The sequence below is a fragment of the Rhinolophus hipposideros genome, assembly GCF_964194185.1.
Source record: "Rhinolophus hipposideros genome assembly, chromosome: 6".
Lineage (NCBI taxonomy): Eukaryota > Metazoa > Chordata > Mammalia > Chiroptera > Rhinolophidae > Rhinolophus > Rhinolophus hipposideros.
In genome coordinates, this window is record NC_138052.1 from 71727225 (window position 1) to 71750377 (window position 23153).

The 23153-nt window shown below is 41.7% G+C and overlaps 1 protein-coding gene across 4 annotated transcripts in view; it reads left to right on the top strand.

Moving 5' to 3' along the window:
- CDK15 (cyclin dependent kinase 15) overlaps nt 1-23153 on the top strand; it is a gene marked incomplete at its 5' end in the record, with an annotated part of 97546 nt that overhangs the window by 61450 nt on the left and 12943 nt on the right. For all 4 annotated transcript variants that reach the window (XM_081051809.1, XM_081051810.1, XM_081051807.1 and 1 more), the window contains 3 exons: nt 547-610; nt 14558-14606; nt 21168-21307. In XM_081051809.1, the coding sequence (XP_080907935.1) occupies nt 547-610; nt 14558-14606; nt 21168-21307 (253 nt within the window). The remainder of the gene's footprint in view (nt 1-546; nt 611-14557; nt 14607-21167; nt 21308-23153) is intronic.

Below are 23153 nucleotides of genomic sequence, written 5' to 3' on the forward strand. Positions count from 1 at the left end.
CAAAAAGCCCGAGAACTGAGAAGGCTGCTGGTGGTGAGTCCCAGAGTCTGAAGGCCTGAGAACCGCGATCTCTGATGTCTGAGGGCAGGAGAAGACGGACATCCCAACTTAAGAAGAGAAAGAGAGAATTTGCCTTTTCTCCACCTTTTCGTTCTATTTGGGCCCTCAGTGGATTAGATGATGCCTGACCTCATTGGTGAGGATGGATCTCTTTGCTCAGTCTATTGATTCAAATACTAATCTCTTCTGGAAATGCCCTCACAGACATGCCTAGAAATAACGTTGTACCAGCTATCTGGGCATCCCTCAGTCTAGTCAAGTTGACACATAAAATTAACCATCACAGGACCATAGGAATATACTATAGTTTTGCCCATGAAACTACAAAAATGGAACCACTGAAGTTTCTTTCCTGTATACGTCAGCTGATATAATGTGACCTGTATCTAATTCTTCCCTGTTCCTCCCTGATCTGTCCTTCATACCTGCTTCATCCACCTTGTCTCCCCCCCTCATTTTTCTCTGTCTTTCTTTGGCTTTATATAGGTGTTGGGAGTCCCTACGGAGGATACCTGGCCTGGAGTTTCCAAATTACCTAACTACAATCCAGGTAATATTGATTTGAGCTTCTGAATTCTCTGAGAATTAGCTATGTGAGAGATTTGGCTACACAGTGTGTCCTTCTTTTTTAATTGACTCAATAGTGAAGATAGGTCTAGACATATGTTCGGATTCATATATTCCCTGACTAATCCTTTTGTAAGGAGGACACTGAAGTAGTAGTTGAGGTTAGATCAGTAGCCCAACTCTGTAAAGCACAAGTAGCAAACTGAGTAACAATTTGAAATGACTTACTGTGGATCCCACACCCATTTCCAAATACCCAATATCTCAAAGAAACAACTCAAAAGATAGGCTCACTTTTGATCCCCATGGCTATTTTTTACTTATATGCTAATACAACAGAGGGGAAGTAGAGGCTCATTAGACTTAGGACAAGCCATGCAAGTAGTCTCTAGATTATATAAGAGTTCATCCATTTGTCTCTAGACCTGAAACTTGGTCATTTTCTGTCACATATTTGGTCCTCCAAGATTGGTTCCTAGGGTAGATTTGGTAGTGTCAGAAGTATTGCCCATGGGGAATCTTTCAGTAATGGTACCAAGGCCATGGCTGAAGGGACAGATTACCCAGTTGTCACATCAAGGACGTTAAGACAGAAAGGAGGAGACAAGCAGTGAGCTATAGGATGAAGAGATGTATCAGAGGCTAGCAGGATTAAAGGGGAGATAGATATTATATATGCAGATAAGGACAAGAAGAGGATAAATGTGGTCCAAGTCACATTTTCTAGTCTTCATAGTTTTACCTTGTCCCATTACTAAAACTAGATTTTCCCCAAATTGTTGTCATTACTAACTTTGGTATGAGATTAGCCTGGAAGTGTTTCTTGAGAGCAAGAAACTGTAGAGAGATTAAAAAGATGATTAAAGAGAAAAACAAAAGTCATAGGAGGTTAGGGATTTCTTTTTCTTCTCTTCTCCAGCATCTAATATTTTTTCTCAAATAGCTATACATAAGAATCAAGTATCTTGAACTAAACAGGATTATGGAAAACATACAGCAAGCTAAATATTAACTGCAAAAATCATTTTAGCTGTTTTGTGAATGCCCCTATGCATTGCTAAAATGACTTTAGGGTCATTTACAAATAGTTTACCATTTCTATTTTGCTAGTTTAGCACCTGCAGAAATTGTTGCTGTCTGGCCACTCGACTTGGAACAGTGCCTTTTCCCTTTGGTCTGAGCCAGAGAAGAAAAAGAAAAGGCTTCTTGTGGAGACCATGATCCAGTCTGCAGTAGGTCCTATCCCCAGTCGCCATGGTTTCTAGAAGAACCTGGCTCTTATCTTTTCCTATCTTTCCTATATCTCTCCCTACCCACTCTCCAAGTGAAAATGGGACCCCTTAGCTTCCTAACATGGATGCAAGCAGAAATTCAAAGTCACAGATGGGTTGTAGAGGACAATTTGGATAATGTTAATTCAAAGCTGCCACAGTGAGCCGTTCCCTCAAATTTTAAACATTTGGGTTTCAGGTTGGTTCAGGCAATAAATAAACAGCTCCTTAATACAGAATGCCTTGATGAGAACAGTCATGATAGAAACTTGGCTAAAATGCTTCCCTGCCAGATTCTGTACTAAATAAGGTAACTGGGTTCCAATAAAACAGTGAGAAATATGTTGCATTTTTCATTTTGCTGTCATTTCAAAGTAATGTGCAATTTTTTATTTATGAAGAGAAATCTCCAGGTACAACATCAATAGGGTTCATACTTTGCATTGTTTTTGTAGTAAGGATTCAATTTAATTCAAATGAGTCAAAAATTTTTAAGCACCTACCATCCGCCAGGCACTGTGTTATGGGCTGGGTCTGCACAGATGGATATCGTCTATTCTTGCATTTTTAAGGGCTTGGGTTTGTATTTATTCATCCACACTCTATCACCAGCTCTCCTTATTAATGGGGTGCTCATTTGTGAGCTTTGCTTCCATGAGCTTGAGCAGTGTGTAGCTTATGGGCTAAGCTTATGAATGGCAACTCTGTATTTGCAAATCTTTAAAGTCCAGTGTATCTGGGCATGGGGCCGATACCATTGATAACTCAATCATAAAGACTATGTTTTAAAAGGGTCATCATGTCTGTGTTCCAGGAACATCCCCCTAGGTGAATCAAGAAGTCACTTTGAGCCACCCCAGCCACCCAGCCCTGTCTGTGAGCTGCTGCTGCTCCCTCACCCTTGAACTCCAATGATGAGGAGTTCATTGGAACAGAAGGGAACAGAAGAGGGTATAGGAGCCAGGGAACAGAAGAGGGGATGGGAGCCAAAACAAATGTCACTGAACAGAACCACTAACACCACCATTCTGGATTACATTTCCATTCCTTTCCTTTTCCTGCTAAGTAGTAATAAGAGCCCCCGAGCTTTGAATTCAGTCGGTACAACAATTTTGAGGAAGCCAGAGAGCTCAAAACTTGGGAGAATCATCCAGTGTTCATCTGTGCCCACACTGCTGTTTCCAGGCTTTGTCTGGACTATATCTAAGAGGACAAGCAGTTTCTCTTTGTACAGGTTAAAATAAAACCTAACCCAGCTGAACAGATTTCTCTGAGGTTGGGATCCTAGTGAGCAGGGTTGTAGGTTTTCTAGCCATCAATTCAGACTCTTGTGCCCGATTAAATCTGGGCAATGTAAGAGAGATATATAATTTTAGAGACTAGCCCTTCCTTCCTTCCTTCCTTCCTTCCTTCCTTCCTTCCTTCCTTCCTTCCTTCCTTCCTTCCTTCCTTCCTTCCTTCCTTCCTTCCTTCCTTCCTTCTCTCCTCGCTCCCTCCCCTACCCCACCCATTTTAAGCAAGCTGGTTGAGAACTCTGTGTCCTCTACTTCAAAGGGCCAGTTGTCTTATTTTGATGTGGGCAGATTGAGAAGTAGGCTTTGAAAAGTAGGCTCTTTTTTTTGTTTTGTTTAATCTTTTCTCCTGGGATAGCTTTCAGAGCAATATATCCAAGTGTCAGAGAGGGGATTCTGACGGGCACGGATTCTCAGACTCTCAGCAGGATCATTCTCTAACAGAAATATAAAAGTGAAATATTAAAAACCCTGGAACGTGAACTCCATCTGCAGAGTAGCCAGTGTCTTGCCTGCTTGCACCATGGGAAAAAAAGATCTCCTTGAAAAAAGAGGGTGGAGAAAAAAAAGTGCTTTGAGTAAGAGGTTTACAGGTTTAGTAGAGCATAGTAACATCCCCTCAAAGAAGTGGGTGTTGCTCTGTGACCCCCAAAATGCTCCTTCTTTGACTCAGCCGCCAGAACACTCAGCCTCCCCCCCTCAACACACCCCCTTTTCACATGCTAACTGAGGCGCCTGTGATTGGCTGAACAATAAGCTGGTCACACTTGCTAAAGGCCTGCCATCCTTCACACAATTAGCCAAGACACATTAATCAAACTGGCGGGGAACTGGAGCTGGGCTGGCCTCCTGCAGTGGGGGAGGGGGAGAAGTTTTGGTGATTGTAATAAGCGTCCACAGGAAGCAATAATAAAGGACAGCATGCTAGAGGGGGTTCTCGGATCAGAAAGTCTAAAAAGGTGAAAGCCCCAGTTGAAACAATATCTACGATGCACTGGGTTTGTGACACAGGATCACAGAAGCATAGAACAAACTGGATATTGGTCTTGGCTAAAATCTGCTAATACGAGACAGTAGTGTGAATTTAAAGGGTGGACCCCTATACACAGTTTTACAAAGTTCCTCCGCCCTCTTAGTTTCCCATCCTGCCCCCAAGAAAATGCACTCAGCAGTCTCCTTTTCGGCCGCAAGCACTTTGTGTCCAACTGGAACCAACAGGAGTAAGTCATATATAAGAAATAGAGAACAATTTAGAATCAATCAAGAGAAGGTGTTATTAACTGACAAGATATTGGTTTTAAACTCAGTATTTGGAACGTATTCAAAATAGTTAATTTTGAGAGAAAAAAACGAGTTAACATTTGTGCTTTTAATGGTAATATCTTTTCTTTTCCAAAATCCTTTTAAATAGATTTTCCAAAGGCAATCTAGAGCTAATAAGATCATACCTTAGAGAGGAGTTTGCTACAGAATCATGTAAGGCTTTTAAGAAAATCAACTAAATATTTAGACATTTCTTTGCTAAAGTAAACAGAGGCCTTACTTCTCTGGAGGTTGTCCAGTCACCATCTCATTAGATGCAAAGATCCTGTGATAAAGAAAAACTTTTTTTTCTGCCCACATGATTGCAGCCCAGTTGTGGTTTTTAATGTGTCATTGATTGTTTCATCCAAGTCCTTTTGCTCCACTGAAAGGGTCTGTCGTGGCTCTGTTTGCTTCCTTAAACATGGTTTTTGAAAGCACTCATGCTGTGTGAGCTCAAATCCTAGCATTAATGTACTGCTGGGTTCATTTCACCACACTCAAAAGCGCTGAGTTTAAATCCCTCTCAATTCCATTTGAGGCACCAGAAGACTTTATCCTTCTCCACTAATGGTTCCAAGTTTACATCTAGATACTGGGGTCAAGGACAGGAGAGGATTTAGAAATAACAGTGCATGACATTAGTCAATGCATTTGCCAAATTGGCAATTAGTTCCTGATGTGCGTGCAAAGCATCTTATTCCTGTCTCTTTGATGCTTGTTCCCATTGAGAAGGGAATAGAGTCCACAGAGGCCTTCAAACTTTTAAAGAAATATCTGCTGAAAATCATGCCTGATTTGTGACATGAGCTCAGCTGCAGGGAAGCATCCGGGATTATCCTGGTTCTTTCAGCCCCAGGAAGGAACATTGCACATGGAAAGATTTTCCACTGGAGGAACTTACTGGAAATCAAAAGGCAGGAAAGCAGTACTAAAAGTCCTGCAGGGACCCAGACTCAGATGTCCTAGAAAGGATAGGCAAATGGATCCTGCTGACACCTAGTTATTTTCAGTATGCCTGCTTTTTCAACTTTTGACCACCAGGTGGAAGCAAGAAATAACAGGGATGCTGACATCAGACAGCCTTATAACAGAGCAATCTAGCCTTTCTCTTGGAATGTTTTATTTTGACCTGAAATCCAGTGTAAGAGCTTCACTTCCTCTGACACCACTATGGAACAGATGATAATTAAAATCTAAAGTGATCCTTGTTCCTATTGGGATGATAAAGAGCTACCACGCTTTGGGCTCAAAGGGTTCTGAGCATGTCTTTGTGTGTTTGTTGGGATTGGCGTCAGCATTCGCTCAGTCACATGAGATATTAGCCAAGGGAATTATTCAGTGGGCTGAACTGAGGGGAAAGATATTGACAAGAGAGGTTTTAACTATGAGCACCAGCTCTTACATGGAAGGGCAAGTCCAAGCTTCACCTTGTACTACCTGGGGGCACTTAAGGAAGTTACTTATCTTCCACTTCCCTAATCAGCAAAATGGGAGCATTGAAAAACAGGTTCCCTATGTGCCAGGCACAGACACACATAATTGCTAATCCTTGCTATTGCCCTGGATTCATGCTGGTGGGAGCAGCACAATTTTACGCGAAGAAGTGGAGGCTTCATTTCAGGTCCACACAGAAGCATTGCCTACATTGGCGAAAGGTCGATCTGCAGCCAAACCTGTTCTCCTCCGTTAACCGTGTTGTGCCCGTCGGTCTCATTCTGCAGGGCAGGTGCCTAGCTTTCTTTCTTCTTCTTCTTTTTTTTCTTTTGAGATCTATTTGACATGTTACATTGTATTAGTTTTAGGTGGACAAGATTATGATTTGATACATGTATATATTGCCAAATGATCACCACAATAAGTTCAGTTAACATCCATCAGAACACATGGGTGCTTAACTTTTAGTAGGCACTCAGCAAAAAGTTAGTGCCCATTCTGTTTTTTACAGTGTGGAAGAGTTCATTCAGCTGCTCAGTGGCTTGTGAAGGTTCAAACTCAGGGACAGGTGTGTGAGAACTAAAGCTAGGCCTGTTTCTTTATGTTTAGCTCCCTTGAATTCTTGGCTTATTTCTAGATGTCAGGCACACCTCCTCACTTTAGAACTGAGTTTTGTTTTCACTTGCTTGGACCTAAACATTGTTTGAATTCACACACCCTAAGAGCTGACCAGCTGTTTTCAAACTCCTCCCTAAGTCAGTTTGAGGGCCTGTTACGGCTGCCTCAGCTAGGAAAGGCTCCATTCTGCTTCACCTCCTGAACTGCTAGGAGATGCCTGCTACTGTATGGCCACGGGCTTCCTCCCTGGGAGGACCCTTAGTATCTGCATGCTACATAACGGGGGTATCCAGTAAGGGCCACCCCATCACAGATAGCATTCGATATTAATATTATCGTTGTTGATTTTACCCAAAATATGACATAGTGGAAAGAGTGCCTAAGTTTTCTACATAGCAAACCTGACCACTTTTAGTGTTTCTAGCATTTTACGTACGCCCCCTAAAAGACACATAATAGTCACTAAATAATTGTTAAATGAAATCAGTGACTAGGAGTTAAATGAACTTAATGACTAAGAGTTAGAGAACCTGGATTCTAGTTCCAATTGTACCCTCTGATAATCCTGTTCTGCCTGCTTTGCCAAGCATGTCAGTTATTATTCACCTTATTACTGGGTGATAATAACTGGTTTATTGAGCACTATGAGTTTGGCGGGCACTTTGCATGCATTATTCTACTTTGATTCACAACAGCCCTGTCAGATAGGCGCAATGTCATCATCCCACCTTTAACATAAGAGAGCTGAGGCTTAGGGAGGTACGTACCTTGCCTAGGGTCACCTAGCCAGGAGGGGGGTGACTCAGAATATCCAGACCTGCTAGAATCCAAGGTAGGGCTCTCACAGTATTCCAAATTACCTTCTAACTATCAAAGGGCAAATGTAACGATTTGGTAATAAAGCAATGACCTTGATTGGGGAGCAGCTAAATTACACTTTTCCAAGTTCATTTCTAAATGATTGTGTTCTTCCATCCACACTTGATTTTAGAATCTGTGAGCTCGGTGACCTGTTTCTGGAATGTACTGTGAGTGGAATCCCTACCTTGAGACTCCAGCAGCCCTCCCTTGCTCCAGCTAATGAAGCCCCCAGCGTTCACCGTTCACCAAATCTCTGAATCTCTGAACCACGATTGGGCTCATTACTGCTGCACTTCTGGAGCGCTGCCGAAAGCTCCTGGGGAGTTGCTATTAACATCTTTATTAACCCGTCCCCCAAATCAGTCAGTGAAATTCATTTAGATACACAGCCCACTTTGATCTTCATTAATAGTTTCTTCTAGTTTCTACATTTATTTTTAGTTTTCTCATCTTTAATTTATTTGGTGGCAATTATTAGTTTTCATTGAGGGGGACTATATAATCTTAAAGTGGTTAAGATTAGGAAAAATTGCAAATGAGAGCAAGTTAAAAAATTTGCTATGCTCTTTCCTAGTTCAAAAAAGGGGCCTTAAAATTCAAATATCATGGAACTGGCTTGAGCCAGAGACTCCTTCCCCACCTTTGTGGCCTTGTGTCATCGATCTTTGTAAGATATAGACAACAGGATACACAAGTGGGCTTTCTTGAGTTAGTTTTGCATTTTTTTTTATTTTTTACTTTTGCATTTTAAGAATAAGGTTTAGTACATTTATTTTATTTTTATTTTTCATCCAAGCATCAATTTTTCATTCATTCAACAAATATTTATTGAATGCTAAGTGCTGGGACAGGGAGATTCAAGAATAAATAAGACATTGATACCTGTCTTCAAGGTATACAGTCTGGAGGGGGAAACAATAAATAATATAATATAGCAGCACCCCTTGGGGACCTTGAGGAATAGTAGGGAGAAGACCCAGTTGGCTTTTCTGGGAAATTTAAGGACTGTTTGAGAAAAAGATACATGAGCTGAGTCTCAAAGATGATTAAGTGGGCTTTATCCAGGTGAGCAAGAGGGGAAGGACATTCCAGCCAAAGAACTTGATACAGAGGAATAGGAAAGCAAGTATATTTGGTAAGATACCAAGCAGATAAATTGCTCAGGGAAGCTAGAATGTTGGCTTTGTGGTGGGACATCATTGGAGATTAACATGGAAGGGTAGACAGGGACCAGATTGGAAAGTGTTTTGTAATCATTCTAAGGATTTGGACTTGACTAATAAACAAAGTGAAGGCATTGGATGATTGTTAGCAAGGAAGTGATATGGGAGGATTTAAATTATTGCTTGGAAGACTACAAGTAGAATTAAATTAGCCAGAAATCAGGTGGCAATGCTCTACATTCTAGAAGACAAATAGGAAGTCTCAACTAGAGCCATGGCAATGGATAAAGAATGGAGGGGACAAATCTAAAAAAGCATCTAGGAGGTAGAGTGAAGGGGAAGTTGTGACTGATTGGACTTGAGTTGTGAAGGAGAGACCTATCTCCAGTGGGTAAGAGAATTATAGCACCACTCACTGACATTTGGTGGTAATTATTAGTTTTCATTGAGGGGGACTAGATAATCTTAAAGTGGTTAAGATTAGGAAAAATTGCAAATGAGAGCAGGTTAAAAAAAAATTTTTTTTTCAAGTAAAACCTTGCTATGCTCTTTCCTAGTTCAAGGGGAAAATAAAAGGGGGAAGAAACAGATTAGTGGGGTAGATAATGAGTATAAGGTTAGAACATTTTCAGATGAAGACATATGTGAGGCCTCCAAATAGAGATGTCCTAAAAGCAATTAGAAATATAAGTCTGTGGTTACAAGAGTCAAATCTAGAAATACGAAAGTGGAAGCCATCTATTTAAAGTGGTATTTAAAGTCCCAGATGTGAATTCAGTTGCCCAAGGAAGAGTGTGTAGAGAAAGACTATGATGGAACCCTAGAGGACCAATGCTAAGGATCAGGCAGAGGGGCTGGGGTATTTGGAAGCCAAGAAAAAATAGACAGAAGGGCTGGAGAAGACCGGGAAATGATGATGATGATGATGATGATGATGATGATGATGATGATGATGATAGACCACAGAAATCACATGGTCACAACCTTGTTGGGGAGAGGGCCAAGTACCACATCTGCATATTCCTAGTGCTGAGCATAATGCCTGCATGTGGTAGCCCTTAAGCATTTGTAGAGACTACGGGGAATGGTAAATGTTGTCAAATGATGCGTTGTTAAATATCATAAACACCTAATGTCATAGTCAAACTATAGCTCGAACATCATTTGTGGGGGTGGATAGACATCAGACATGGTACTGCACCCGGGAGAGAAGAGAGACTCCTGACTGTTGCCCATTCCTTCCACTTCTTCATTCACCCTTCCTCTACCAAGACCGTTACCTTAGTTAAGAACAGGCTTCAGAGGATGGGATGTTTTCTTAGAATCCACAGAAAGCTTTGATGCAGATTTGGAAAAGTGATAAGTCACAAATATGAGTTGGAGTGCCAGGCTCAAATGCCACGGTGCACCCATGGTGACAGCACTGCTTTTGGCATCCTGATGATACCCAAACAGGAATCTAAGGCCTGGTAATACAAAGCACCGGAAGGATCAAGTTTAGACTCCTTGAGCCAAAGACTAAGGAAGCTTCCAAACCAGCTACTTGAAAAAAAAAGGGAAGCAAGCAGCCACGAAGGTGGGAATGTGTGTATTTGGGGTGGGGGAAGGCGGAGATAGGGGAATAACTACAGATTTTTGTGGTGCAGTTTTAAAGTTACTGCTTGAGATAGTGAAAAAGGCTGACAACTTTATCAACTATTTAAATATATGATATCTCGAGGATGCATTGTATTCGGGACATTCCAGAGGTGTAGTTCAGTAGACAGCACTATAAGATAACGTTAAGGTAATTGTGGTAAGACTATGGTAACTAGAAAATGTTTTACCTTGAGCTAAGACTCAAAATGTTCCTGGTTATGTTTTATCAATCAACCAACAAATCTCTGTTTACTAAGGTTACCGTACTTGCATCAGTTGTAAAATGAGCTTTCTTAAACATTTATGGAAAAATGTATTATTTGACTATCATAGCCGCAGTCCTGCCGTCATTTTAATATTATGCCATTTAGTTGAGAAATTAAAATGTTCAGCCTTTTAAATATCCTTTTGCAGCTTCTTTCCTTTTCCTACATCGAATTCCAATTGAACTCCAATGAGAACTCTTTTAAAGAGAACTGCAGAAGATGGAGAAAAATCTGATTTACTACCATCTTTGGAAGGAGCAGGGAAATAAGCTACCTACAGATTTATTATTTTTAGACACTACGGAAGCCAGAGAAACAAACCACTCTTGAAATGGTGCTGTGTACCATGCCTATCTGTTTGTGGATCATTCTCTCATTGATCGCTTGCAGCTTAACTACTGGGGAAAAAATCAATGAGAGAGAGGCAAGGTCATTCAACATCAGGTTATCTGCATAAGAGCAGGAGGGCAGGTCACAAACAGACAGTGGGCTTTGGCTGGGCTTCCTCACATCAACCTGACTGACCCTGGACACATCAATCCCTCTATCTCAACTAATGCAGCTACAACATAGATGTGGGAAGAGAGTCAGGCACAGGGGGTGCAAGACATGGAACCTCAAGTTCAATGTTGTTGCATTGCCTCCGGAGCAACTCTTGCAGGTCATTCTTTACCGGTAGACTTTATGAGAACTGATTGTTTTCCTTATCATGCTTCCTCTTCCACATCCTTGAAAAACATATGCACCAGACACTATATTCTGTGTGTGTGTATATATATATATATATATATATATATATATATATATATATATATAATATATTTAAAAATCATGATAAGGAAAAAATATATATATTTTATATATATTTATATATATATAAAAAATCACGATAAGGAAAAAAAATGTATATGTAAATTGAATTCTCATAACAAACTCACTTGAGGAAATGAGCCTTAAAGAAGTGTGTGGGAGTCGCTGGTGAGTGGTCCACCCTGCCCTCCTTGCTAGACTAGTGTGCTCTGCCTCACTTAGCACCTGGAGACCATTAAAGACAATAATAACAAGGCAACAATGCACTGATGCTGGGCCCTCCCCAGGCTTGGTGACTCAGACTCTCTGGGGGGTAGAGCCAGGGCTTCCTTTCATTTCAAAACTGTCCCAGGCGTCAGATGCTAATATGTAGCTTGGCTTGAGAACCACTGTGCAGGACCATGCTACTTCTCCAAAATGAACGATTAAAAACAAGAAATAAAAAATAAGGTATACGACTAACATTTATTAATGCCAAGTGCTTAATCTTATCTAACCCTCCCAAAGCAACTGGAAAATATTTTCCATTTTACAGATTTGGAAACTTCCAGAGAGGTTAAATAATTTACCACAAATCACAGAGCTCATAAAGGGCAGGTAGGAGATTTGAGCCCTGGGTTGTGTTTATGTTACTCTACACCACACAGCTAAGGAGCATGCCTCTGGCTTACAGTGAGGACTCAAAAGAAATCAAGCCAGGCTTATAAGAACTCAAGCTTGGAGCACGTTAGAATTTCAGTAGACTGCAACAGCAAGTTATAAAAGGTTTCCAAGGAGAATAAGGCAGAAATACCTGAGAGGAAAGAGAAACGATGGTTCCTCAGACAAGAGAAAGAGACAGAAAGAAAAGAGGCAAAGCATGAAGAAATAATTAATTACACTCACTATCCGAATTCTCACAACAGTCCTATGCATTGGGAACTATAATTATCTGTCTTCTGCAGGTGGGAAAACTGAGGTCCAGTGAGGTTAAGCAACACACTCAGGTTACACAGCATTACGTGGCATGGTGTGGGTTCAAAACTTTTTTTTCAGGGTCCTAATCACACATGGTTTACATTGCCCATCACTTTTCAAAGGAAGAGGAAGAAGGAGAAACGTAGGATTTATTTTTTCAATGCTCCCAGTAAGGCACTTTACATTCATTAATTCAATGAATCAATGAATTCAGTGAATCACTTCATCCTTGTGAGGAGAATGCGACCTCCAACTTAAGTCAAGGGTGTAGGCTGGCCATGGTTAAAGTATCTTGCTTAAGGTCTCAGTGAAACTGAGAGCAGCAGTTTCAACTGAGCAGCAGTTTCAAATCCTAGGTTTGGTGTTCCAACCCTAATTCAGTTTCTTCCAGACCCATGTTCCACAAGAAACACTAAAGTTAGAAACAGTGTTGAAATATTAAAGGCCAAAAGAACACAGCGCATAGGGCTCTAAGTAGGGAAAAACAGAACATAGGAGGGGATTGAAATGGATTTCACTGTGTTGATGGAAATTGGGATATGACTGAATGAAGAAGTATTTTAATTTTGTTTGGCCAGGGTAAAACTCTAAATAGGCAGCAGAAGTGGTTTGGAAATACACATTCTAAACAGACACCAGATAGTCTTATCTTTTTTACTGGTTATTTGAATTTGGGCACGATCATCTGAACAGAGAGTAAATAACCTGTACATACATTCCTTAGTGCCCACCTGGGACTATAAAACGTGAAGCAACAATTTGGTTGCTTCTGACCTTGAAAACTCAGCTTAAATCACTTTCTTTGACCACTCCTTTTATTCTACAACTTTTAGCACTATAAATTCCATTTTTAATTGAACTCGCTTTCGAAGTTACAAAATAATGTCATTTTTATTAAAAAATAAATTTAAGAAAATAAACATAGAAATACAAAAGGTAAAGCCCCTATAGACACTATCACTAGCCTGTGAGTAGTCTTCCAGGCCTTTTATGTGCACATATAAACATGAATTTGTCAGTATTATCCGAATTATTTTTTTGCCCAACTATGATAAAAATTTTTTTGTTGGGTAAACAGTCTTCATGTATTTCCATTCCTGTAGGAGCTGGAAGAAGAGTTCTTTTAAAACGAAAACAATTACATTTCAGGCCCAAGAAAAGTATAAAGCAGAAACATCGTTTTAACTGAGAGTCGACATCCTTTTTTCTCATTGGAGTAGGAAGTAGAGGGATTTGATAAAGAGCATCTGCATATGTCCCCTGTAGCTCCTCTTATGGACTTTACATAGCGTAAGCATTCAATTAGTATTTCCTGACTGAATGATCAATTGTCCCCTTTCATGGTTTTATCTCGGGCTGAATAGTATCAACACCTAGAATAACTGAAATCTATGTATGCACATGTAAATATTATAATGAGTGCTCCAAAGAAAATTACAAATTTTATTATTATCCATTTTGGATCATTCAAGCCAGGATTCACTTCCATTTTTACTGCTAGTGACATAAAATTAGCCCTGTTACTTTTTAACCACTTTTGAGACTTTGCCCCATCATCCATCACATGACTTTGTTCTCTCAAATGAATTGTAAGCTCAAAGAGGGTGGGGAGATTTCTTTTGTGTGCTCCCCAGAACTTGGTACGTGCTCTGCACACAGTAAATGCTAAATAAATGTTTATTGACTTTACTGAATATTGTGACTGCATTAGTTTGCTAAGGCTATGGTAACAAAGTACCACAAACTGGATGAGTTAAAACGCAGAAATGTATTATTATTTCACAGTTCTGGAGAGAAGGCCTGAAACTGAGGTACTGGCAGGATTGGTTCCGTCTGAGGGCTCTGAAGGAAGGATCTGCTCCAGGCCTCTCCCCTGGGCTTATGGATGGCCGACTCCTCCTTGTGTCTCTTCACATCATCTTCCCTTGTACATGTCTGCCTCTGTGTCCAAATTTTCCCTTTTTATGAGGATACCAGCCATAATTAGATTAGAGCCCACCCTAGGGACCTCATTTTAAATAATGATATCTGCACTGAATCTACTTCCATATAAGGTCAAATTTTGAGGTACTCGGGGTTAGGACTTCAATTTACGAATTTTGGAGGGGACACAATTCAACTCATAATAGTGACCCTACACAGAATCATAGAAGTACATAGTGAGAAGAGGCCTTAAACATCATTTAGTTTGTCTACCTGATAGCTGAATTCTCTCTTATGCCAAAAGCCAAGAAGAACGCTTAGAATTTTAATATTTTTGGAAGCAGGATTTTAGGGTTGTTTTGTTTTTTCACTTGTCTGTGTGTGTCTTTCAGAATGGTTCCCACTGCCTAAGCCTCAGAGCCTTCAGAATGTCTGGAACAGGTAAGCACCACTTTGGAAAATTTATCTTTCAGCAGGGTTGAAGGGACATTTCCCTGGACCTCAGTCCACTGAACACTGCAATCTGGGGACCTAAGCCCCAGGAAGATGCCTCTAGGAGAGCCAGCCACCTGTGAGTCTGTTAGTTTTTCTCTATGAATCATTTTACTTTCAGAGAGTTTGGTCATTAAAATTGTTTTGTGCCCCTCAACCATGCCCGAGGCCCTGAGAACGAGGGAGTGTTGACCTGCAAGAAAACCTAGTGGGTTTATTATTCTCCAACACAGAGAAACCAAATAACATCATTGAGTGGCTATTGGGGGGTGGGGGGCAACTTGATTCATGGAGGTCATGCTTTCCCAGGCCCTCTCTACGCAGTCTCAGCTCAGACCAGGGCAGACTTTTATTACCAGCTTTCAACAAATCCCTAGTTTCTTTTGCAAAGTAAAACAGATAATAGAGACATTCCCGGAATAGTTAGCTAACTAAGCCCTGCCAGGCAACCTCAGGGCTAAGAAGAACTCAGTGTTTTCGGACAATGACCAATTACAATAACCAGTATTATTTGATCTGAGAGTAATTAGCCGAGGCTCTGTTCTTTTTGCTTCAGTGAAGAGGCAAAAAGGGCAGTGAGGAAAACATCAGAGACAGGAGAAACGAGCTCAAATGTCAAAGAAAATCGCACTCTCGCAGGTGGGGAGAAGGGAAGAGATCCTAACTGAACATTTGAATGTTGTTCTTCCCTGAAAATGTGGTCGAGTTTAACCCAACCAAATTTTGTTTGATTTCTCCAGACTTATTGTTCACGCGCTTCAAAAAGCCTCCTTGTAGAGTGACTATCAGAGCATAAAGAGTAAAATAGGTCAGAACATAGACCTATGTATGGATTACCAAAGTCTCTTACTGGGAGGGACTTACCTCGCCAGTAAGAGGTATGTGCATACACTCCACACTTATTTTCAGATGGACTGTAGTACCTAAAACTCCCTGTCATTTTGGAGACAGGCTCCAGGGAACTGCCGTTGAGCATTTCATTCACAATGTGCAAACGTTCTCTTGCCAGCATCGTTAGGACCCCTAACCTCTAGATAGAGATATTTGGATTTTAGAGCTTCCCTCTGGCTTTCTTTCATGTCACTACTGGCTTCTAAAATAAGTGGTAATTCCAAACCTGCATACCACCTTAATACCCTGTGCTGCCGCTGTTGGCACTGTCACATGGTTGAAGAAAGTGCCACCAACCTCCTGCTATCATCCCACCAACCCTTCCTTCTAGGGCTGAGCAGGACTTGAATTAGCCAAATATCTTTCTGGCTTTTCTGACCACACGTAACACCCACTACCTCTGCCCATCGCCTGGCTCCCAGCAATACCTTTGTCTTAGCTTAGACTCCTGGCTTCTCTTTGCTCAGGGCAAGGTATAATGTCTAACACAATAGCCACTAGCCACATGTGGCTATTTCAGTTTAAAGTAATTAAGATTAAATTTAAAATTCAGTTGCTCACTTGCACTAGTCCAATTTCAAGGGCTCGGTAGCCACAGGTGAACTTTGGGTACACTATGAGACGGGGCAGACATAAAACATTTCCATCACCATGGAAAGTTCTATTGGACAGCAGTGGCCTAGATTATCACGTGAGAAATTTCTTGGCTCTGGGAAGGGCTTTGTTGTTGAAAAAGTACTAATGGTCGGTGGGATGCCTGGTATGTGCCTAGCAAGGTGCTGCATATAGTATTTCATTTATTCCTCCCAAATCTCATTCCCATTTCAAAAAGAAGGACATAGGCTCAAAGAAGTTGAGTAACTTGGCCAAGTTCATCAAGCTAAGTAAGTGATAGAGTCAGGATTCAAGTAGTAGACAGGTCTCTGTGGCTTTGTTAGTTGAGTCAGGTTGCAAATGTGACGAGTAAAGAGCAGCAGAGGTGTCACTGGCTTTTCTATAAAATTTCTGCAGAGGTGTATTGTATCTGTGCAGGGATTGTAAATGCCTCCCCAAGGACTTGCCTGGGGTTTAATGGTGACCTGATTAACTTGGGCCTAGTAAGTGCACACTCACTTGTTAGACTGATTGGAAAATTATAGCGTCTTTCCAGTTGTTTCTTCGTAGTCTTGGATACATTTCTTATTGGGGGTATGCTAAACTGACAGCATTAAAAAGTACCTACTCACATGGAACAACAACAAAAAGGTCATTATTGAAAAAAACCAATGATATTTGCATAAAGTCTTACTAAAAAGACTTAGTAAAGTCTTAGCAGCTTAGGAAAAAGGTATTGTGCCAATATTAACTGCTTAGTTTTGATAATTTCACTGCAGTTATGTAAAATGTTAACATTAGGGGAAGCTGGTAAAACCTAAGGTCACTGTCTGTATTACACCTGCCACTCTTCCATAAACCTAAAATTACTTCAAAATAAAAACAAATTGAAAAATTGAAAAAAAAAAAGTAGGGCCCACTGTGTCCCTGCCTTTTTCTCTTTCTGTGGATCGAGGGGAAAAACTGCAGCAAAGAACCCAATTGAACTCACAGCGACCAGCCTGGTGCTGCCAACAGATAAAGCCCTTCCACTATCAAGGCTGATGGCAGCAATGGCCGTGGGAGATTTCTGTATTTAGTGCCAGGCTGTGCTGTTATCTCAGGTCCTCGAGGACCACCAGATTTTAGATGGGTTGAGGGATAGGCTAGTTAATGGGACTTTACACAACCACAAAGCCTGCTTTTATTTTTTCTTATTGTTTGTGTTTCTATTCTGGACTTCTAAAACTAAATGTGGATGTCCTTGCACCCAGCACATCTTTTAGGATCAATTTATAATTTTCATCCTTTCTACAACTTTTCTAAGCAGTGGGACCTGTGTCAATCTATATCGGCTGGAATGAATTTGTTTTCCATGCACACAGAGACAGGAGCTCTCCCGGGCTGCTGGTGGACATGGAAATTGGTACAACTAGCTGATGTTTGTAATCAAAAACTTGAACATGTATGTCCTTTGACCCGGGGATTTCAAGTCTCAGAATTTATACTAAGAAAATCATTGCTCAAGTACTCAAAGATTTCTCTTTGAGGATATTTGTCACAGGATGACTTTAATAGTACCCCCTCACGCCCTAATGAGAAAAGGACACAACTTCAGAAAGTGTCTGGCTATGTGGATTGTGGTATGTCTATATAATGGAATGCTACGCAGCCATTACGATTATGTCCTGGAAGGCTGTTCCAAGTCCTGGGAAGATGACCAAGGTAGTCAAGTGGAAAAAGTGAGTTATAACAGCATGTTATAACAGCATGTAGAGTATGAGCCCATTTTCCCAGCAAAACAAAAAATATATCCATATAAAACTAAAGGACTAAAGAAGAAAAACATGAACACCAAAGCAATGGTGATTATCTTTGAGCGAAAGGGGTTATCTCAGAGTTATGGAATAGTTTTAAGTTTCTTTCTCTGCATTTTCTAATTGATCTACAATAAGTATGTTGGCCTCGAAGCTTCTCACTTCTTGAAATGTTACTGGAAGGAGAGGTTCATCTGAGGAGTCTTTGTCTTTATTAAGGAGTCTTTGTCTTTATTAAGGAGTCTTTGTCTTTATTAAGACTCTCATTAATTGGATGGGTGGGTTCTCCTAATTGTGCAAGATACTCTTGGCTTATTTGGTAGTTAACATCACAAGTCTAACAAATAACATTTATTAACATTTAGCCTATATGGGAAGGTGCTGGTAGGCCAATTAACATTTGTGATGTTCACTTGTCATGCCAACTTTCATATTTAAAGTAGAGGTTGTAACCAGTGAAGAATTATTCCAGTAGGTGTTGGAGGACGTGGCAAATTGTAGAAATATGTGAAAATAAAGGCAGTGAGTAGTTAGCAAGACTATAAATAGCGGAAAGAAGCAAAATGATATAAACAGGGAAGAAAATTAACACATGTGCCCAAAGAAATGGCATTTGTATTTCTGGGGTTCTCCCTCCGTTCCCATATAAGAATGCAATGTGCCAACAGCAACTGAGTATTACCATGTTTATCCAGGCCAGGTGATCTCAGTATGAATTTGCTGCTAGTAAAGGCTTCTATTCAGGAGGCCACAGATATGACTCACACAGAGAAGACCAACATGAATATGGCTTATGGGAGGAAAAGTCTTCACTAACATACTTTGCCCTGGTCACTGTCTCTGCCAGCTGAGATGCAAGAAAAGTGGCTGGTGGCAGTCATAGTTTGGAGGCCATGGGACTGGAACAAATCTCAACACCACTAAAAGCCTTGATGCAACCTTGTGTGCAGGGTGGGAGGAAAGGTTGATTAGTTGAAGAGGAAAGTCCTAAAAAAGAAGTCCTCCTATCACTGTTCATTACCCACTTTCTTTCATTTATCTAGTAAAAGTGGCCTGTTCTTCCTGTATGTGTCTCTAATTCCCCACTAAGTTCCATCAGCCTCTCCTGGCTTTCCCAGCCACCGACAGAAACATTTGGTCTAAATAAAAACAGTATGCATGCCATGCTAACATGAGTTCACAATAGGTCCCCTAGCCTTCCTTATCCAATCAGATTGCAACTCCTTAACCCCTTCTACAGAGCAAGTCTGTAACAATTCACTTGTAAGGGTCAGTGTGTGGGAAGAACAAACTGCTGATTGGGGTAGGAGTATGGAGGTGGACACTGACAGATGCATTGCTCCTCCCCTCAACATAACCACCTTTCTACCCACCTATCCCTTGGAAATTCATAGAGTGGGTTCAGGCCCCAAACTAGGCACATATCCCACCCACCACCTCATAGCAACGGTGGACCAACTATATTTTTCTCACAAGATTTTCCCTGAATCTCCTTCCAGACTGATACCAGCTCCTAGTGATTGGTACCTGCTTCCCTTTTCCAACCCCCCATTTAATTGACCCTGTAAACCTGTGCCTGGGAAGAACACCAGGTTGGGGACATTTTCCGCACCAGCCCTTCTTCAGGCCACTAGCTACTGAGCAGACCTCACGCCAGACTCCCTGCTCTCCTAACTGGCCTGGAAATTTGCAAGGACTGGGGATTTGCAAATGTCTCTTTATCTTGAGTCTGTAAAGCAATTAAATTACTCCAAAGTTTGAGGGTAAAGTTACCTGTTTGTAGAAACAGTTTTATGTCATGGGAATCAGATACCTGAAAGTTTCTTATGTAAATCGTATGCAAAAATTAGTCAAATTAGGCAAAGTCCTCTGGGCCAGGATTTCCAGTATCACTGCCTCATGGCACCTGGGTAGGGAAAGGGTATCAGTGCTTTGTCGTTTCAGGTTGGTATGTATATTTGACATTAAATAAGCCCGTCTATTTTTGCTCAGTTGGGGATTTGCATGGCCATGCAACTTAATTCTGAATAACAGACATCAGTCCTGCAGTTAATTGCCTCCTGGGAACTGCAGTTTTCCGTCTTGAGGCTTTCCATTTGTAAACCTGTCTGTGGGCTCTTGAGATGGGTGTACTTAAGTGATTGGCACTAGATTAGCAAAGACTTTCAAACATTATAAGTAAAAAAGAACCATGAAGACCCACAAGGCCTGCAGGATCAGCCTCTGGCACCCTCCCTAGCTTCATATCCTGCCCCTCTCCCCCTTTGTCCCAGGCCAGCCAACTGGCCTTTCTTCCCTTCTTTAAACTCATTCTTCTCCTCTCCCCCACCCCCTGCTCTCTAGCCTGTATGAACCGCAGATCTCTGCCTACATCACCTACCCTCCCCTGCCCCAGTTCCTCAGCTCTCAGCTCAAATGCCACTTCCTCAGTGAAGCCTTCCCTCACCAGCTCCTTCCACTCTAAGTCAGGTATCTGGGCCTTTTTTTCACAGTTGTACTTGTGCATTTGTAGGATAATTTAACTAGTATCTGACTCCTCTACTAGACTAACCTGCCAGAGGACAGGGTCTTGCCTGTATCTCCCAGAGCCAACCACCTACTAGCACATAATAGTTGATCAATTAATGGATTCACTCATCTCCAAATCTATAATTCAGCATAAGATCAACTTGAGGACTTATCCTTATTGTAATTTGGATACTTAAGTACCCCTCTTCCTATGCTCCATCTCAGGGGGAACCAAGAGAGCACCTTAGCTAATAGCGCTGGGAACTGAGCTTCAGAAACATTTTCCCCTCAAGCTTCACCCTCCAGAATCACCTTTCTTCCTCTTCCCCTTCTAGGATTCTATGCTTGCAACACTTGGAGCGTATTTCCATTCGGTCTTTTCTGCTCGGTGGGAGCTGCTGTGTCCCTCAAAGGAGATTCCCTAATTATATAGTTCTGCTTCTATAATTATAATTCTGCATCCTTTATGTATGCAAGGTGCCAGAGACACTGTGGAGGCTTTGGGGGAGCTGAATGATAGAATACTGAGATTTTCCCCCTTCATTTTCGTAACAGGACACATAAGAGTTTCAGTATGGAGGTTATTTTTCCATTTGCCATCAACGTTACTAATCCCAGGAAAATTATATTTGAAACACTCTTCTAGCCATCTTCTTTCCCCTTTTATTTTTCAGAAGGGAGGACTCTGGAAAAACTCTCTTTTTCTCTCCCACTTTTCTAGGTTGGGCAGAGTTCCTGAAGCTGAAGACCTGGCCTCACAAATGCTGAAGGGTTTTCCTAGAGATCGTGTCTCCGCCCAGGAAGCACTGGTTCATGATTATTTCAGCACCCTGCCGTCTCAGCTACACCAGCTTCCTGATGGTGAGTGAGGGAGTGTGTGCGTATGTGTACACATGTCAGTCTTGGTGTCTAAGTGTTTCCTCTGAGTACTAGAGAATCATAGAATTTGCAATCAGAAGTGAGCTTAGAGATCAATTTGCCTGGGAGAAGCAAGATGGGACCCAATCTTACTTGAGTGTCGCATGAGATGCTCTAAAACTCAAGAGCACTGGTAGATTGAGGTGACACAGACCTCCTTGTAATAATGCAAACATTTCCCATATACACACTCACACTTAGAAATTGGATGAGATGAAAGTTGCCTCTGAGTTGTTTGCTTTCACTGGCATATGCCAGGAGAAGCACAACCAAAGTTTCTAACAACCCCCGTCTCTCCTTCCATGAGAGAGTAAGATGATAGGTGACATGGATATGTCAGAGAGGAGAGCTGGGCCTGTCTCCATTGGTAACCTGATGCTGCCAAGGGAAGGACCAGGGCAGGACGCTGTGGGGAGGGGAGCGTCCTCCCTGGCCAGGCGCCCACGGGAAACACAAGTTACCCTGAAATCAGCTTTACTGCCTGGGCCTGAAGTCATCTCCCAAATCTGAAATCTGCGGAGGTATCCTGTGGCTGGAGTGCCCTGTTTCCCAGAATGTGGCCAGGAAGGGCTATGTGGAGGATGTGGGCAGGGCAAGCGTGGCCTGGGCTCTCTGGGAGGGACTATTCAACTGAAAATAGTTTTTAGAAGTCCTCAGTGGGAGAGACGAAAACTAAGAAGGAAGGTCTATGGGCTCCTACCTGGAAGAAGGTACTGGGATGGGGCGGGGAGCTACTGTCCAAGAGTCTTCGACAGCCGGTCTGGCCAAAGTCTCCGTGGTTTCCAAAGGCATCCCCTCTATATCTAGGACATTGTCCTGCAGCAATTCAAAGCTTTTAGTGTGGGACTTATTGAGGTATTTTATTATTAAAGGGAGTCATTTAGGATCTTTGAAACTAACCATAATCATACTACTGGGCTTACTGTGTCTTTCTTAACCCTGTGAGAAGAGTCAGTCATCAGTATTTATGAAGTTGCCATTAAGTGTCAGGAACATATTAAGTGCCATAAAAATTAAGGGAAAAAAGAGGCTTGCCCTTGACCCCAAGGATCCTATGGCGTGGGAGGAAAAGAGGGTGAGGAAGAGGAAACAGGGCACCCTCATACACATAGTAGCACAAATTATATCTAAACAGCTGAAGTCTGTGCATAATCAGTTGCAGATGTTCAGAGAATATGTGTGTGCTAAAGGCAATTCTTTGGAGGAACTAGAATAACTCAAGTGAGTGGATTAGACTGGAGGTGAATCTGGAGTGGAATTTGGTAGGAGTGGAGGGACATGGTTTGGCATATGGGTGGAATACAAAACATTCCAGGCATCCTATAGTTCTTACTCCCTTCCTGGTGCCTCACGCCTCCACACACGCACTTCGTCCTCAGCCTCTTCCCCACTCCCATCCCATATCCTCTTCCCAGTCTAAGCCCCTAGATCTCCCCTTCTTAGCTTTCTTCTCAGGAGCGTGGGACTTCTAACTACTACTTCAGGCAAGCATACATGCTCAGGTGTACACACACACACACACACACACACACACACACGCACACACACACACTCTCACTTCCCTCTCTCCACTTAAACAAACTTCTCCCATCTGCCCTCCTCCAGGATCTATCATTCTACATACTGAGAATCGCTGGGGATCTTCAAAGTTTTCTGGGCACCAGGTTTTGCCTGATGAACGGTAATTAGGAAGAAACAATCACTGTCCAAAGTGATGTGTTGGTAGAAACTTGGGTTTTGATTTTTCCTGGCCATCTGAAGCAAAGCCACCAAGAAAGGGGCTCCGCCA